General features: G+C 48.1%; 1 protein-coding gene across 3 annotated transcripts in view; it reads right to left on the bottom strand.

The window, feature by feature from the left end:
* Positions 1-16,252, bottom strand: part of USP43 (ubiquitin specific peptidase 43) — a 64,836-nt gene that overhangs the window by 33,884 nt on the left and 14,700 nt on the right. For all 3 annotated transcript variants that reach the window (XM_082441349.1, XM_082441351.1, XM_082441350.1), the window contains exons 3-5: positions 11,355-11,458; positions 3,209-3,301; positions 1,130-1,265 (exon numbers count right to left, since the gene is read on the bottom strand). In XM_082441349.1, the coding sequence (XP_082297475.1) occupies positions 1,130-1,265; positions 3,209-3,301; positions 11,355-11,458 (333 nt within the window). The remainder of the gene's footprint in view (positions 1-1,129; positions 1,266-3,208; positions 3,302-11,354; positions 11,459-16,252) is intronic.

Here is a 16,252-nt window from a genome sequence, read left to right as displayed (position 1 = left end):
GCAAGACACACACATTTTTTTCCCCAGTTGAGATCCTCATTAAAATGGTGAGAGGGGTCAGAGGGATTGACTGGGTGGGGGCAGGAAGGAGTCCACTGGGGTGATGGAAAGCCTCAATAATCATGGTGGTTACACGTATGTACATGCATGTAAAAATTCAACAAGTTATAACCCTAAGACATGGACACTTTCTTGTACCTGTGTTATTCCTTAACAAAAAGGTTAAAAATACTCTTTAATTAGAAAACAATCCCACGAGGTCACCAGGGAAGTGTAAAATTTCCATTTTACAGTTAAAGAAACAGAGGACCAATTACTTTGTCCAAGGTCAGAAAACTAGAAGGGACTGAATCACAATTAGAACCCCACTGCGAGCCCTCTTCATCATACTGCATTGCTTTTCACCACCATCACTTCTACCCTGTCCTTTCATGGGGGTTCCTGTTAGGAGTCTGCCCTCCAAAGTCAAGTGAATCCAAGCTCTTTACCAAGACGCTCAAAAAAAAAAAAAAAAAAAAATTGGAGCACATCCATCCCACTCTCCTCCAAACTGCCTCTCTCATGTACACACCACAAGTTCCTTCAGTAGTTAGTTCCTTATAGTTCATGTATTGTCCCTTCAGTCTCCTGGCTTATATTCTCAGGAGTGAAAGTATAGAATAGTGGTTGTGAAATCAAACCATCTGCGTTTGATTTCAAATCCTGGCGCAGCCACTTACCAGCTGTGTGACCTTGGGCAAGTCACTCAACTTCTCAGTGCCTGCTGCTAACATGAGGATAAGTGTAATGTCTACCTCACAGGATGGTGGTGAGGAGTAAATGAGCTATAAAGTTCATAGAACGGTACTCAGCACTTCGTAAGCTCTACTGAGAGTCAGCTATTGTTGAAATGATGATGATCGTAATCATCGTCACTTTCTTGGAAGACAAAGGTGGTATATCCTTTTCCGGTTGTTCTGTGAAAATGCAGGGAGAGGTCAAGGCCCCGTCAGCACAGACACCGGGGACTGTTAATCAAACAGAAACTCATGAGTCACTCAGGAGTCACCGGGAGCCAGAAATTAACCTAAACACCCTAGACAGCCGTCCCAGGTAGCATTCATCATCCCATCACCAGGCCCCATCACACCTCATCCACAGGGATGCCACCTTCCTCTGCAACCATCTTCCTCAGGGCTGCCACCGTGCTGAGGATTGGCACGGCCAGGCCAACCCGCAGGAACCGCTGGCTCTTAGAGGGGAAGACCAAGGTGACGCTCAAGAATCTGGAAAACAGGAAGGAGGCCACATCCTTAAAGGACTCACACGGATTGTTGACACCATCACTGATAATGGATCAAGTTCAGCGCTTAGGCAAATCTCTGCTTCCTGGTCGGGTCATTGCCCTTTAGGTATGCTGTCACCAGGTGGCAGTGGAGAGGCAAATCTCCAAGGGTCTCAGCTGAGTGTGCTTTTCCAGCAAGTTAAAAATAAAAGATATCTGATTAAGAATCACAATACAGACCTTCCTCAACTTATGATGGGATTACATCCCGATAAACCCATTCATTGTAAATTGAAACTATCTTAAATCGAAAATACATTTGATAAAACTAAACTACCGAACATCACAGCTTAGCCCCGCCTACCTTGAACGTGCTCAGAACACTTACATTCGCCTACAGTTGGGCCAAATCGTCTAACACAAAGCTTCCGTGCTAATAAAGTGTTGAATCGCTCATGTAATTTATTGAATACTATACGGAAGGTGAAAAACAGGGATTTTAAGTGTATCGGTTGTTTACCCTCGTGATCACCAGGCTGGACCGGGAGCTGTGGTGATCCCCTGCCCAGCCTCACAAGAGAGGACCGTGCCTCATACTGCTCATCTGGGAAGAGATCAAAATTCAAAACGTGAAGCACTGTTTCTACTGAATGCGCATCACTTTCGTACCATTGTAAAGTCAAAATATTGTATACCAAACCATCGTAAGTCAGGGACCATCTGTACAGATCTATATAGTCTCAAGGTTCTGTTTGTGAAATAGATCATCTTAGGCAAAAAGAAACTTCGAAGTCTGAGAAGTAGAGCAGTCAAGCTTCTTCTTCCAGGACAACTCAGCACTGTTGATGAGGCTCTCCTTTCCTCCTGAAGTTCTCCCTTGGTGATGGGCTACAGCCCTTCTGCCCCCCAACCTCTCTGGACTCTCTCTGGTTCTACTTCCTACTACCCCCAGCAGCACACCAGGGCTCAACCCCTCCAGCTCCTGTTTCCCCTGCTCTATACTACAGTAATTATCGAATTCATACAACTAATTAGCAGAACTGGGACTTGAACCCAGGCAGTCTGGCCCCAGAGTCAGTGGTCCTAACCACTGTGCTATGCTGCATCAGGCCAGGTATCACAACTCATATCTATCGGTAGCCATCATCTGATGATAGGATAAGCCAGTGTTATATTTGTGGCATAAACAATCAGCAGCACAGGAATTCAGAGCAGAAAGGGGTATTAAGTTGCCAGGAAAGGCTTTACAAAGCCGTCATGTCTTCACTGCATCCTAAAGATAGAGGATGTCAACAGACAGAGGGCAAGAGAAATGGTTTTTACAAAGATGAGGAACCCAGGGAAGAAATGCCGCCTTCCGTGACAGTGAAGGCGCCCCATATAGTTCGCTAAAATTCCATGAGACTGACACTGGCCATTGCCTTAACAGTCACTGCTAAGCCCTGGACTTCTGGGATGCTTGCGCTACGTGCTTCTTACTTTTGCAGTGACCACACCTCCTACCTAACCCTGCCTCCTCTTTTCTTTTTTTTCCTCATATCTCCCAACAACCCTTTTCCTTTTTCTTTGCTCCTTAAATAAACCTTTTCCTACACCCTCACTAAGAGGAAAAAGGATTTGGAAATAAAGCAGGGGAAAGCAGAGGGTGACAGATTTTCTCCAGTTCGCCCCTGTCTGATTGAGTGGTACCAACTGGCCGGTGCCGGCTTCTGAATGGGCCAAAGATGTAAGCCTGGCAACAGGGCTGATAAACAAAAGCATGTTTATAATTCCTTCTTCGGCTAAAGAAGGGACTCTGTAACCTCTCACGTTAATTGTCCCATTCATTCGTTGAATGTCCCCAAGCTGCCAGGCTTGGCAGAGAAGCAAAAGAGAAAATGCAGCTGCAAGCCCAAAAGATTCCCAAGGATGGAAGTCAAGTTCACGGGCATGATGCTCACGTACCTCGTCTGTCGCAATGGGATAGGCAGTGACACACACAGGAAAGGATCGAAGGTGTTGCTCTGTTTCAGGCAGTGGGGACAGGTCAAGGAAGATCTGTGAGGGTGGAGGGTACACATTAAAGTTTAATCACACTGAACAGTTTGGCAGTTCCTCAAAAAGTTAATTAGAGGGCCACCATTGCAATTCCACTCCGAGATCTATACCACAAAGGATTGAAAACAGTTATTCAAATCCTTGTACACAGAGGTTCATGGCAGCATTATTCACAATAGTCAAAGGGTGGATACCACTCAAGTGTCCATCAATGGGTAAAACGGGTAAACAAAATGTGTTATAGACACATAATGATTATTATTCAGCCACAAGGTCCTGACACTTGTTACATGAATGAACCTCGAAAACATCATGTGAGTAAAAGAAGCCAGGCACCAAAGGCCATATATTTATGATTTCAATTATATGAAATATCCAGAATGGGTAAAGCCATAGGGACAGAAAGCAGATTGGCGGTTGCCAGGTGCTAAGAGGGAGGCCTGGGGAGTGACTGCTTCATGGGTACCAGGTTTTCTTTTGGGGGTGACGAAAATGGTTAGGAACGAGAAAAAAGTGGTGGTTGCACACCATGGTGGGTGTACATTCCGCTGAATTGCACACTTAACATGGTTAATTTTATGTTATGTGACTCATCTCAATTTCTTAGAAAGGATAAAGTTTAGTCACATGTATGAGTGCGCTGAGTATGGGAAGGGATGCTGTAACCCCTCCAAATAGAAAGATACTGTGCCAGCTTTCAAGCTCAAAGGTCTCAGCCTCACTGGGCCCCAGAATCACATAGGATGCTGTTTTCAAATGCAGATGTCCAGGCCCCACTCCTCGAGATTCTGTTTCAAGGGAAGCAGGGAGAGGGAGGCACAGTCATCAGAATTTTAAAAGCTCCCCAGGTGACTCTAGTGTTCAGCCAAGCGGAGAACCACTGATGCAATCCACCTGCCTTACTGTACGGCTAAAGGAAACGAAGTTCAGAAAACAGCAGCTAGTAGTAACAGCTAACGGTGAAAGAATTTACTAAAAACTGGGCATTGTGCATGGATTAACCCTTGCCCTAGCCATAGTAACCAGGATGATCCCCATTTTACAGAAGAAAAAACTGAAACACAGAGAGGTTAAGTCACTTGCCCAAGGACACACAGCTCTTTTTTTTTTGATGATTTAACTTTTTTTTTTTTTAAAGAAAGTACTTGAACTGCGTTTTTTTATTTTTTTAATTTACTTTTATTTATTTATTTATTTATTTATGGTTGTGTTGGGTCTTCGTTTCTGTGCGAGGGCTTTCTCTAGTTGTGGCAAGTGGGGGCCACTCTTCATCGCGGTGCACGGGCCTCTCACTATCGCGGCCTCTCTTGTTGCGGAGCACAGGCTCCAGACGCGCAGGCTCAGTAATTGTGGCTCACGGGCTTAGTTGCTCCGCGGCATGTGGGATCTTCCCAGACCAGGGCTCGAACCCGTGTCCCCTGCATTAGCAGGCAGATTCTCAACCACTGCGCCACCAGGGAAGCCCCACATAGCTCTTAAGTGGCAGAACTGGCTCAGGTTCCAGAGCCCATGACCATCATCATTTCTTCAGAGTTGTTAGTACAAGTAGATCCACATAGTTTATTTATATTCTTTAAGCTCTTTGAAATTTAACACTCCCATATTTAGCATGTATCTCTGAGAGGGAAAGTCAAGTTTTATATTCCACCCGGGTGCTCTTATTTTATTTCCTTCATCATATAATGCTCCATATTCTTCCAAGATATAAGGGGGTTCTGGATGCTACATTCCTTCTCCTAAAATCTACGTGAATTTCCTTGGGAATAGGGGAAAACACTCCGCCGCAGGCCCTGCTCTCAGCACTGGACAGCCCTAGGGTAAGTCAGCAAGGAAACCGGAGCTGGGATCAGAATCAGGTTTCCTGAATCTCGACAGAAAGCACCAGTCCTGCTGGATTGGTTTTCCATTGAGCAGACAAAATAGAAAAAGCCAGGGCCCAGCAAGAACCCCTGAGGTTTTCAGGGTGTTGTCCCAGGCGACCCTAAGTGCTCTGCTCATAGCAAGAAGGCTTTCCTGGATACACATTAATAGAATGCCAACCATGATTTTAGAAAACAGACTGGAGTACAGACCGGAGTATTTAATGTTCAATCACTCTCTGGTAAATTTCCCTCTGGGAAAACCATAGCAATATTTTGGTAAAGAGAATGCATCAGACATCAAGCTCCAACTAGCAGGGGGACCCGCCATTTGTGGGGGCCCCTCTGCCACCCCAGCTTCTCTCCCTCCCTTCTCCTCCCCTCACCCATCACGTACCGTGACGTAACACAGGCCTGAAACATGTATTTTTGTCCTTGGGAAATTTCCAAATCCCTGTTTCATATTTAAGAGAACAAATGAGAAGGAATATTTTTCTTTGACTTATTCATTTTTTCTTTAAAGCTACTAAAACTAAGCGAGGCTGCATTTTTCTTGCAGATACATCATAGTCAACTGATTCAGAGATATGGCCTTTAGATTAAGCCATGAATCTCTGGCAGGGAGCAAGAGATGTGTAGTTTGGCGAAATCACAGAACGGCCTAATTTTGTATTTAAAGAATGGGGAAAATATATTGTTTTCATAATAAACCACAGAGAGGACATGAAATGCACCTGTTCCTCAAAGGATGAGAAATGAGGATAGTGAGTGCGACCAGCAGATCAGGGGGAAGGGCAGTGTCACTTTCACAGAAAACTCCAGATGTTTCCAGGCTCCAGCTACACCTCAGATGTGGCCTGGGGGTCCTTTCGTCCTTGCCATCTCCCCCAGAGCTTCACGGTCCTGTCTTGCTATCTCCCAGGTACTCACAGAGGAAAGAGACAGAAAATCAGCCCAGTGCCCTTCAGTGTTCACTTGCCCATCTCCCTAAGCTATTCATCCTCCTTGTCAAATTGCTTCTGTTCCAAAGCCAGCCTCTCACATGCTGCTGAAACTCAGAACTGTTCTTTGCTCTCTACTGGTTACAAATGCCCCGAAATGGCACTGCTCGTTTCACATTCTGGGCTCTCACTGCTGCTGACACCTCCAACCTGGCCAGCTTCACCTGCTCGCTGGCTGGCGAGACGGATGTCCAAGCCGGTAAGGTAATTATGATGACGCACAAGCAAAATGTCACCTCTCCGGGCTTCCCTGGTGGTGCAGTAGTTGAGAATCTGCCTGCCAATGCAGGGGACACGAGTTCGAGCCCTGGTCTGGGAAGATCCCACATGCCGCGGAATAACTGGGCCCGTGAGCCACAACTACTGAGCCTGCGCGTCTGGAGCCTGTGCTCCGCAACAAGAGAGGCCGCGATAGTGAGAGGCCCGCGCACCGCGATGAAGAGTGGCCCCCGCTCGCCGCAACTAGAGAAAGCCCTCGCACAGAAACGAAGACCCAACACAGGCAAAAATAAATAAATAAATATATTAAAAAAAAAAAAAAAAGTCACCTCTCCAAGATCTGTTCTGAGGAAGCCTTCCAAAACATACTCTGCCTAAAAGGGAATGCTGCCGGTAACGGGGACCAGATTAGGCTTTCTGTGAATAAAAGCTATGAATGCTGTGAAGAGATGAACACACACACACACACACACACACACACACACACACAAACACACAATCCCACCTCTAGCCCAAACTCCAACGTTGCAACAATCCTTGGCTATTAAACTTGCAGGTGTTTTCAGGCTGTGGCAATAATCATATAGAATAACGAATTATTTGTCCTCTAGTTTAGAACCTCCAGCACCCCAGTACTATTCTTCCTTCTCTCCTCCAGCCAAAGGCAAAAACTCAGCCCCCTAAAAAGGAGGACAAGGGAGATGGAGGGAGAATGTCAGTGAACAGGGATCTCTGAATTAACCCATAATAACACTTCCAGCTTTCAATTTCATAAAGGCTGATGCCAGGGCGGCCCTCCATCCCAGGCAACCTCCCCCCCAGGAAAAGAGGCTGAAGAGGGTCCAGAACAGCAAGTACCACCCTCAGGGGCCCCAGTGTGGAGCTGGGTGGTGCCACCGACGGCTACAGAAAATCACTTTTCAGACCTCAAAATTCCTAGCCTAGATGGACATCTCTAACTATATTTTTTCTTAACTTTGGACCAGCAGGCAGAAAGCAGCTACTTTTAGCTGTCACCAGTCTTTTTTTCCAGCATGAATATCTTGCTTCTTACTCATCATTCTATAGTAATCGACAAAGGGTCCTTGCGGTCCTCAGTCTCGGATCAGCTCAAATGTCCCTTCTTCACGAATCCTCCCCTGACTCAGCTTACGCCTTATGATACTGTGATTTATAATAAGAAATATATATTTGGTCTCCAACAGTTGTTCCAGGCACAGAGCTCCTACAGCTTTTGGAATTTCCAAAGTGATAAGAGCAAGACTGAAGGTAAAAGGAGCATCTTTTGCTATTCATAACAAACCCCATCCCACCACACCTGAGTTTATGCTAATGAGGTGATATCTGGAAAGCCCCCAGAGAAAACCACAGGAGGGGGGCTGGTTGCCAGAGGGACCAAGCATGGGATTAGAGGGCTAGGACTTTGGGCTCCACCCCTACCTCCTGGGAAAAAAGAAGGGGGTCAGAGGTTGAGTTAACCACGAATCGCCAATAATTGGATCAATCATGCCTACATAATGTTGCTTCCATAAAAACCCCAGCAGAAGCGGCTGGGAGAGCTTCCAGGTTGGTGACCGTGGGGAGGTGCTGGGAGGGTGGTGCACCCAGGGAGGGGTGTGGAACCTCGCCGCTCCCCCAGCACCTTGCTCTATGAATCTCCCATCTGGCTGTTCCTGAGTTATAGCCTTTTCAAATCAACTGGTAATCTGGTAAGTAAACGGTTTTCCTGAGTTCTGTGAGCCACTCTAGGAAATCATTGAACCTGAGGAGGGGGCCGTGGAAACCTCTAATATATAGCCAGTCGGTCAGCAGCACAGGTGACGACCCGGGACTTGCAATTGGTGTCCGGTGGGGAGGCAGTCCGGTGGGACTGAGCCCTTACCCTGCGGGGTCCGTGCCCGCTCTAAGTAGGTAGTGCCAGAATTGAGTTAAACTGTAGGACACTCGGTGTCCAGAGAGAATCGCAGAATTGCTTGGTGTGGGAAAAACACCCACACATCTGGGGTTAGAAGGATTGTGAGTGTGGAAGTAGTCAAGAGTAACGCAAAGGGAAACAAGAGTTTTTTTCCTCTTTCACATCCATAACATGCACTTCAAAGCTCCCTCCATTTTTCCTTCAAAGCACGTGCCAGTTATACAACTATGTAAAAACCCAGGAGTTGGGGCTTCCCTGGTGGCGCAGTGGTTGAGAATCTGCCTGCCAATGCAGGGGACACGGGTTCGAGCCCTGGTGTGGGAAGATCCCACATGCCGCGGAGCAACTAGGCCCATGAGCCACAATTGCTGAGCCTGCGCGTCTGGAGCCTGTGCTCCGCAACAAGAGAGGCCGCGATAGTGAGAGGCCCGCGCACCGTGATGAAGAGTGGCCCCCGCTCGCCGCAACTAGAGAAAGCCCTCGCACAGAAACGAAGACCCAACACAGCCATAAATAAATAAATAAATAAATAAATAACAAAAACCCAGGAGTCACCGTAGATGCTCATTGTTTCCTTGGTCCCTCCGCCCCTCACCCTTAAACCCGCTGGCAAGTCCTGTTGACTCTGTTCCCCACCAGCCCACTTGCCTCCATCTCCATCACCACCTCGTGGTCCAGCCACCACCATTCTCCCACTGAGAGGACAGCACATCAGCGGCTGTTCCAGCTCCCAGTCCTGCCTCCCTCCATCACCAAAACAACCAGCCAGTTTCTTTCTTTTTTCTTCTTTTTTGTTTTGGCCACGCCGCAGGGCATGTGGGATCAGATCCCCGACCAGGGATCGGCCCTGTGCCACCTGCAGTGGAAGTGCGGAGTCTTAACCACTGGACTGCCAGGGAAGTCCCCACCAGCCAATTGCTGAGATGGAAAATTAGACCACACCCTGCCTTAAACTTTGCAGTGGTTTCCTCTGCCCCGTAGGCTACAACCCACACTGCCAGGTGCGCGCCCACCTGTCCAGCCTCAACTCCCACCCCTCACTACTTGGTGGCCCTCTGTTCCTTGAACTTGCCTGGATCACTCCCACCCCAGACCCTTTGCTGCTTTTCCTGCCTGGAATACCCTGTCCCCAAGTATTTCAATGGCTGGCTCTTTGTCACTCAGTTCTCAGCTCCAATGTCCCCTCTGCAAAGAAGCCTGGCCTGAACACCTTATCTAAGGTTAGCTGCCTACCCCGCCTCCCAGGTGACACTCATCATCATGGCAAATTGTTCGTTGCGCGTGTATTATGTGTGTATTATCGAACACCTCCCCCAGGAGAACGTGAGCTCCTTGAGAACAGCGGCTGACTCCTTTCACAGCTCAATTCCCAGCACCTAGAAGAGGACCTGGCACATAGTAGGCATGGATTAAATACCCAGAGAATAAAGGGATCTGCTTGGTTAGTATTTCTCTCTTGTGGGCAAGGAGTTACACTCTTCGTTGTAGCCACTGGACCAAGTGCAATACCAGATGCTCAAGGATGTGCAAGAAGGAAAAGAGGGGCTTCCCTGGTGGCGCAGTGGTTGAGAATCTGCCTGCCAGTGCAGGGGACACGGGTTTGAGCCCTGGTCTGGGAAGATCTCACATGCCGCGGAGTAACTAGGCCCGTGAGCCACAATTACTGAGCCTGCGCCTCTGGAGCCTGTGCTCCGCAACAAGAGAGGCCGCGACAGTGAGAGGCCCGCGCATCGCGATGAAAAGTGGCCCCCACTTGCCGCAACTAGAAAAAGCCCTCGCACAGAAACAAAGACCCAACACAGCCATAAATAAATAAATAAATAAATAAATAAATAAATAAATAAATAAAATTAAAAAAAAAAAAGAAGGAAAAGAGGATGTGTGGACAGAAGGGAAGAAGGTAGAGAGAATGAGAAGAGAAAGGAGGCAGATCTATGGTACGGGGACACAGAGGAGGGGCACCTGAAGGCAATCACCATGACCCTTCCCCAAGCTCTAACACGCCCTTGCCTTATGCCTCCCCCTCCCTCCTTCTAGATTTTCTTCTCCCTCCTCCTCTATTCTTCTTTTCCTCTGTCTCCTTATTTTGCTTTCAAGCAGCCTCTGCTTTGAGTACCTGGAGATAAGACAGATGCCCTGCAAGCAGCTTTCATGGCTAAAAGGTTAGTTAGTACACGCGAAATCTAGGTTTCCTCCATGTAAATCTCATAGTGCATCACCACTTCTCTTAGGAAATCAGTGGGCATTTCTTCACGGACAACAATGAGACCGGGGCTCATCTAGAAGAGATGTGAATCACCCAGTGTGGTAAGCAAGCAAGGGCAGGAGGGGGTGCCCCAGGGTCATTGTGGCTGCCATGCAAGGTCGTTAGAGGTCCTTCTCCCCGGTGGGGCAGGGTGAGGGAACTTCTCAAGTGCTATGGATTTTCTGTTCCAGTGGGAAAGCAGCTTTGGCATTCTTCCAAAGTGTTTCCGAAACTACTTGCTCTTCCTAAATAAATAATCACCTCAAAGACAGTAATCTTGGGCTTCTCTGGTGGTGCGGTGGTTGAGAATTTGCCTGCTAATGCAGGGGACACGGGTTCGAGCCCTGGTCTGGGAGGATCCCGCATGCCGCGGAGCAGCTAAGTCTGTACGCCACAACTACTGAGCCTGTGCTCTAGAGCCTGCGAGCCACAACTACTGAGCCCGCGTGCCACAACTACTGAAGCCCGCGCGCCTAGAGCCTGTGCTCCGCAACAAGAGAAGCCGCCGCAATGAGAAGCCCGTGCACCGCAACGAAGAGTTGCCCCCGCTCACCACAACTAGAGAAAGCCGGCGCACGGCAACAAAGACCCAACGCAGCCAAAAATAAAATAAAAAACACAAAAAAATGAAATACTGAGGGTCAGAGACAATAGAAGTTAGTGGTTAATTGGGATTTATAATGGGAGAGAGAAGGGTGTTTATGGTTTCTGTTGCTTTGTAATCTCGGGGTAAACCTGGCAAAGGGAGGTTAGTTACCAGCATAGGAGTTTGCTGAGCCCTTAAGGACAGATTCTAAACACACCCCATTCTTACCTGTACTGTGCTTGAAAGTGGCTTTGCACAAAGCTTTGGCCTAGAGGAAGCTGAGCTGGTGGCGACAGGAGGTTCTCGGAGGTCTTCCCGGCTTCAGGCTGAAGCTGCAAAGAAATGAGGAGAGGAAGCAAGATCAGATGTGCCTCTCATCACTCCGCTGCGTTCAGACCCGCCAAGCTACACCTCCTCCTGGGTCCTCAGCACCATTCTGTGGACCTAGACCTGCAGAGCCAGGACCTTCCATGTTGACTTACTGTAATCCGCCTCTCCTTCAATCCCTGGACCTCCCCAATTCCAAGAGAGACAGAGACAGAGACAGAGAGAGAGGAGAGAGAGACAGCGGGAGAGTGTGTGTGTGCGTGTGTGCGTGTGTGTGCTGAAAGAGCATGAACCTTGGCGAACACTCACTCACACATGCTCGCCCAGCCCCAACCATTACCTCTGGATTGACTACCCCGTTCTTTACCTCCATCCTTCTAGGCCCCCTGTGTCTAGATGCCTCCTGTACATTTCACTTGGGTGAGCCGCCATCACTTCAAACACATCCACACCAAATCTGCCCATCTTCCACCTGCTAAGCTGTGTCTGTCCACATTTTCCGGGGAGCCGGTCTCCACACGAGCATTGTCTTTCTCAGACAGACCAGGTGTGCACCTTAGAATAATGAACGCATGAGGCTCCTCCCTCCACAATCTGTCCTATCGTATCCTTCTCTACATCCCCTTACGTATAAGTGTCCTGTTGCTGCTGTAACAAACGACCACAAACTAGTGGCTTGAAACAACGGAAATGTGTCCCTTCACAGGTCTCGAGACTGGACATCCAAAATCAGCATCACGGAGCCTAAACCAAGGTGTCAGCAAGGCCGCACTCCCTCTGGAGGTTCTGGGGGAAAATACGTTCCTTGCCTCCTCCACCTTCTGGTAGCTGTGGGAATTCCATGGCTTATGGCCACATCACTCCCGTCTTTAAGCCCGGCATCCTCAAAGAGCCAGGAGGAAGGACCACAGGGGAAGTGTTTGGGGAGAAATGTACTGATGTCTGAAATTTAATTTAAAATGCATCCAAAAAAAAAAAGATGAGAAAAAGATGGAGTGATGAGTGGACAGACGGATGGATAGGTAGATAAATACATGATAAAGCAATTTTAGTAAAATGTAAATGATAGAATCTAGGTGGTGAGTAGGAGATATTCGCTGTATAAGGAATTCAACTTTTCCATGTTTGAAATTTTTCATAATAAAATTTTGGTACAAATAAGAGTGACAAATACTAAGAACAGTCAGTCCCACTATTTCATTAAACACAATTTGACCAGAATACAGGATGTACAAAGGGGAGTAGAAATCAGAGCTAGAGAGGGAGCCTGGTACCATGTTGGATGGGGCCTTAAACGTCCTAAAGAAGATTCCTGGTTCAGTAAACAGCATAGTACCAGGGTTAAGGGTTAGCCTCTGGAGTCAGACTGCTGGGGTTCAAATCCCTACACTGGCACTTAGCTGAGAGAGTTTCTCAACCACTGATGCAGCTAAATCAATTACTTAAACTCTTTGTTCCATGGTTTTCCAATTTAATAAAGGGGTAATGAACGATAGTACCAACGTGCTAGGGATATTTTGAGATTAAAAGAGTTATATATATAAAACACTTAGAATAGTGCCTGGCACACAGCAAGCACTGTACAAGTGTTTGCTGTTGTTACATGATGGGGAGTATCTAATGGGTTTTGAACCTAAGCAGTGGCTACATGCACAGAGACACGCTATAACCTGACAGGCATGCGCACGATGAAGGAGGGGGCGTCTGGAGTTAGGACACAAATTATGAGGCTCAAGAGTCCGGGTGCCAACAGGGTGAACTAGAGTAGGAGCCATGAAAATAAAAAGGAGGGAGGAACTCAATCAAGACACCCTGTGTGCACAGCTCATAACTGAGCACCTGATGGGAAAGGACACGGAGACAGAGGGAGGGATACACAGGGCCAGCTCCCAGCTTCCAGTCTGATGCCTGGAGAACCATTTTGCATTAACAGAAGAGGGAAAGGCAAAAGGAGAAGTGGGTCAGGGGAGGAGGGGAGGGCAAGCCAAGTTCGAGGCAGAGACACCTACGGCAGGTAAATGAAGGGCTCGGAGGAGAGAGAGAACTTGGATACAGAGCAGATACTGGCATCTGGGTCTGCTCAGGATTGACCCTTCTTCTTTGGGAGTAGCCTCAGTCCATGGGGAGGTGGGGAAGGCTCTTTCCTCGGGGGTCCTGTCCTCCCTTACCAAGAGACAGGCAGGCACATGACCCAAGCTAGACGGATGAAATGTTCCTGCCCTGCGTGTCAGTCATGGGCAGAGTGACCCAAAGGTTGCAAACAGCGACTCCAGCAGAAGCGTCCAGGCCGGGGGATTGAGCCGCTCCTGCCACTGAGACACCCTCACCCCGGGGCTGTCTGGTTCTTGATGCTTCCAAGCCTGGTCTTCGGCCTTCCTTTCGATTCTGCACACTCCCCCTTGGCCTTCCAACTAATCCCCTTCTTATTTGAGTCATCTGTTTGGCTGCTGTTCCTTGGAGCTGCTTCTGCATCCAGATGATAAGGCAGCACGCGTTGAGAGAGGCTGTGGATGGGACCATCCAAGGATGGGTATGGAAAGTGAAAATCCCAAACAAGGCTGGGGTAAGAGGCAGCAGAGGGTCACTCACAAAGCATGGTCTATCAGGTGAGACCCAGCTGGCGCTACCCTGCTAACCAAGTGACCCTAAAACCCTCCCTGAGCCTCATTCCACATCTAAACGGAATAGGAGTATTACATCCACCTCATGGAGCCGTCATTTAAACCAAAAAAGATGTGGGTATCCGGCCTGGCACATAGTAGGTGCTTAATAAATGTTAGCTTCCTGGTCCTCTCCCCAGCCCCATCCCTTTCTTAATTCTGCAAGAGTGGCGTTTTCTATAAGATAAACTACCCAAAAGGTTGCTAGTGTCACAGTGTCTACAGGATAGTAAAAAGATGCCCTAGGGGCTTCCCTGGTGGCGCAGTGGTTGAGAGTCCGCCTACCAATGCAGGGGACGCAGGTTCACGCCCTGGTCTGGGAGGATCCCATATACCGCGGAGCAACTGGGCCCGTGAGCCACAACTACTGAGCCTGCGCGTCTGGAGCCTGTGCTCCGCAACAAGAGAGGCCGCGACGGTGAAAGACCCGCGCACCGCGATGAAGAGTGGCCCCGCTTGCCGCAACTAGAGAAAGCCCTCGCACAGAAACGAAGACCCAGCACAGCCAAAAATAAATAAATAAATAAAATACTGGCTTAACTCCTAGAGAGCTTCATAAAAAAAAAAAAAAAAATGCCCTATTCACCAAAAACATTTATCGTTGCATTAACAGAGAAGAAAGGGGTCCTTATGTTTTCTATTCTAGTTTGAAATAAATCGAACTACATGGCTTTCATATGTTTTGAAATAGAAATAACCCTAGAAAGAAAAATTGTTCAGAGTTACACAGGGGACAGTCCCTTTCCTTCTTGGAAACAGAAAATGAAGTTTGTGCCAAATAGTCCAATAGCTCTGCTCTTTTACCTTCAAGCGTTCACAGCCAGGCCTCCGCAGGCAGCCCGATTTTCTAAGAGTGAATTTCAGGAGAGGTTTTGACCCCAGACAGAGAAAAAGACCTTTTCTGGTTTCAATCAGATCAAATGAAGAGTGGGGCAAGCTCCTCTCTCCAACCAACAACCACCCCTGGTCTTGCTGAGTTGTGGTGCCCTCCTGACACCCTTAGCCATTAAAGGAACAGAAAGCAGCCAGAGTGGCTGAGAACGATGAGCAAGGGGCAGAGGGGCCTGAAACCAGGTGGAGTGATTGGTGGGCCAGTCAGGTAGGGCCCCGTCAACTGCGTAGGAGTCCGGATTCTGTTGTAAGTGCAACAGGAAGCCACCAGGGGAATTTAAGCAGGAGAGTGACGTGATCTTATTTCCTTTCTGAAAAGATCCCTCTGGCTGTAGTGTGGAGAACATATACATATAGTAGCGGGGCACAATGGAAATTGGAAGACCAGTTAGGGCTGCTTTTATGTGGGTTTTGAAGTTGTTATGGATTATTGGCTTAAATAAACTCAAAGGCATCTTAAAGAAAGGTTTGGGGGTGGTGAACTGTGGTTGGGAGCAAAGGCTCCAGAGCAGAGGTTCTCAATGGGGAAACGCTTTTCCCTCCCCCCACTAGGGGACATTTGGCCATGTCTGGAGACATTTTTGGTTATCAATCACAGTTAGGGGTACCACCGGTATCTGGTAGGTAGAGGGGCGCTACAAATGCTACAACACACAGGACAACCCCCCTCCCAGCAAAGAATTACCCAGCCCCAGTGTCAAACGTGCTGAGGCTAAGAAGCCCTGTTCTAGAGTTGAATTTTCTAGATTTGGATCCTGGCTCTCCCACTGACTTGCTGTGTGACTTCGGGCAAGTTACTTAACCTCTCTGTGCTCTTCCTTATCCTTAAGTCCAAAGCCTTTTCCTGCCACAAAGGCACAAAAGAGGAAGACTGAAAGGTAATTGGGAAGGCTGTTTATCCCTCCTACTTTCCAGGAGCACTGCCTGGCACAGCCAGGGAGTGGAAAATGGGACAAAAAGCTTTTTTTTTTTTTTTTTTTTTTTTTTGGCCGTGCCACATGGCTTACGGGATCTCAGTTCCCTGACCAGGGATTGAACCCAGGCCATGGCAGTGAAAGCCCGGAATGCTAACCACTAGGCCACCAGGAAACTCCCAAGAAGCCTTTTCTAGATGCAGCCAGAAGGAAGAGGCACCCGGGTCTCCTCCCTCCCTCTGGTGGGAAACAGAAGGCACAAGAAACTCAGGATAAGGACAGGGATCCAGCACACTGGCTTTGAAATAGACAGACTCAGGTTTGATTCTCTTTC

This window comes from Balaenoptera physalus, assembly GCF_965194825.1.
Source record: "Balaenoptera physalus genome assembly, chromosome: 20".
NCBI classification, from domain to species: Eukaryota; Metazoa; Chordata; class Mammalia; order Artiodactyla; family Balaenopteridae; genus Balaenoptera; species Balaenoptera physalus.
The sequence above is the reverse complement of the archived record's forward strand: the minus strand, read 5'-3'. Positions and strand labels throughout refer to the sequence as shown.